The following is a 2,055-nucleotide window of genomic DNA, read 5'->3' as shown; positions in this document are numbered from 1 at the left end:
TACATCTGTTCATGTATATGCATATATGAGTATTTATATATATATATATATATATATATATATATATATGTATATATATATATATATGTGTGTGTGTACATGTATTTATGTGTATATGTGTGTATGCATGTATGAGTGTGTGTGTGTGTGAGAGCTTGTTTTTCTTTGAGATTTGTCTAAGCTCTTCTTAATGAGTTCAAGCTGGCTGCCAACAAAGCAACAAGACTTTTTTTGCGTCAAGAGAGTTCCCAGGCTTTGTAAATATGTGGTTCGTTTAGTCTGTGCATAAATGTAGGTGTATGCACCTGCATTTATGCATTTTGTGTGAGCATGTCTCTTCAGTGCTTAGGTGTGGGCGGGCTTCATTAGTTTTTTACACGTATACTCTTTTACTCTTTTACTTGTTTCAGTCATTTGACTGCGACCACACTGGAGCACCACCCTTAGTCGAGCAAATCGACTCCAGGACTTATTCTTTGTAAGCCTGGTACTTATTTTATCGGTCTCTTTTGCCGAAGCGCTAAGTTACGGGGACGTAAACACACCATCATTGGTTGTCAAGCGATGGTGGGGGAACAAACACAGACACACAAACACACACACACACGCATATATATATATATATATATATATATATACACACACATATATACGACGGGCTTTTTTCAGTTTCCGTCTACCAAATCCACTCACAAGGCTTTGGTTGGCCCGAGGCTATAGTAGAAGACACTTGCCCAAGGTGCCACGCAATGGGACTGAACCCGGAACCATGTGGTTGGTAAGCAAGCTACTTACCACGCAGCCACTCCTGCGTATATGCGGATGTATCTATGTTCAAATGCACGTGTAAATGCAAGACCTAGAAAACCTATCACATGCATAACCAACTTGAAATCTTGGGGTTAGTAGCCCGCGCTCTTAACCACTACGCCATATGCCCATAGGCACACTTGTCATAACCAGTGGCGCCGCCATTTACTCATGTCTGAGTATTAAATCTATAGCATGTGAGTGAGCCTCTTCATCTTGATATGTGTGAAGGATGCTTTAGGTGGCTGTTTAGGCCAAGGGCTGTATAGAAGAGCCGAGAGCATTTATTGCAGCATAGGGTTGGCAGGGGACGAGGATATCTCATAATAGTTTCAAACTTTCTATTTTTTAGGTTACAATGATTTCCTGGTTATTCCGAGGGGTGCCACCAATATTCTGGTGAAAAATCGAAAGGATTCTGAGAACCATTTTGGTAAGTATCACTCAACTTAATCGCGAAAGATACATAATATTGATATTTGTAATGCTTTTTTGTGATTCACTTGTCACTACATCAGTTAAAGTCCATCCTTGAGTCATATAATATATAACCCCAGGATTTTGGTCAGCGCAAGGCTATAATTGAAGACTAGGTGCCACATAGTGGAACTGAACCCAAAACCATGTGTTTCGGAAATGAACTTAACCATACAACCGTGCCTCCCCCATACACACACACACACACGCCGGGCGAAATGCTTGGCGGTGTTTTGTCTGCCGTTACGTTCTGAGTTCAAATTCCGCCGAGGTCGACTTTGCTTTCATCCTTTCGGGGTCGATTAAATAAGTACCAGTTACGCACTGGGGTCGATGTAATCGACTTAATCCGTTCGTCTGTTCTTGTTTGTTCCCTCTATGTTTAGCCCCTTGTGGGCAATAACGAAATAGGTATTTCGTCTGCCGCTACGTTCTGAGTTCAAATTCCGCCGAGGTCGACTTTGCCTTTTATCCTTTCGGGGTCGATTAAATAAGTACCAGTTACGCACTGGGGTCGATATAATCGACTTAATCCGTTTGTCTGTCTTTGTTTGTCCCCTATGTGTGTAGCCCCCTTGTGGGTAGTAAAGAAATAACACACACACATACATATATGACGTATGTAAGCATGGAAAAGTGGACAGGTGCAGGCATAGCTGAGTGGTAATAAGCTCACTTCCCAACCCCATGGCGAGCAGTGTAAGCAGGGCCACTCTACTAAGCAATCATCATCATCATCATCATCGTTTAACGTCCGCTTTCCATGCT

General features: G+C 42.0%; 1 protein-coding gene across 1 annotated transcript in view; it reads left to right on the top strand.

Annotated features, from left to right (window-relative positions):
* LOC106872908 (papilin) overlaps nt 1-2,055 on the top strand; it is a 151,893-nt gene that overhangs the window by 5,892 nt on the left and 143,946 nt on the right. Inside the window, exon 6 of the mRNA XM_052978120.1 lies at nt 1,163-1,243. Coding sequence (XP_052834080.1) covers nt 1,163-1,243 — 81 coding nt within the window. The remainder of the gene's footprint in view (nt 1-1,162; nt 1,244-2,055) is intronic.

The sequence above is a fragment of the Octopus bimaculoides genome, chromosome 30 (assembly GCF_001194135.2).
Source record: "Octopus bimaculoides isolate UCB-OBI-ISO-001 chromosome 30, ASM119413v2, whole genome shotgun sequence".
Classification (NCBI taxonomy): domain Eukaryota; kingdom Metazoa; phylum Mollusca; class Cephalopoda; order Octopoda; family Octopodidae; genus Octopus; species Octopus bimaculoides.
Note: the sequence above shows the minus strand (reverse complement) of the source record. Positions and strands in the feature narration are given on the sequence as shown.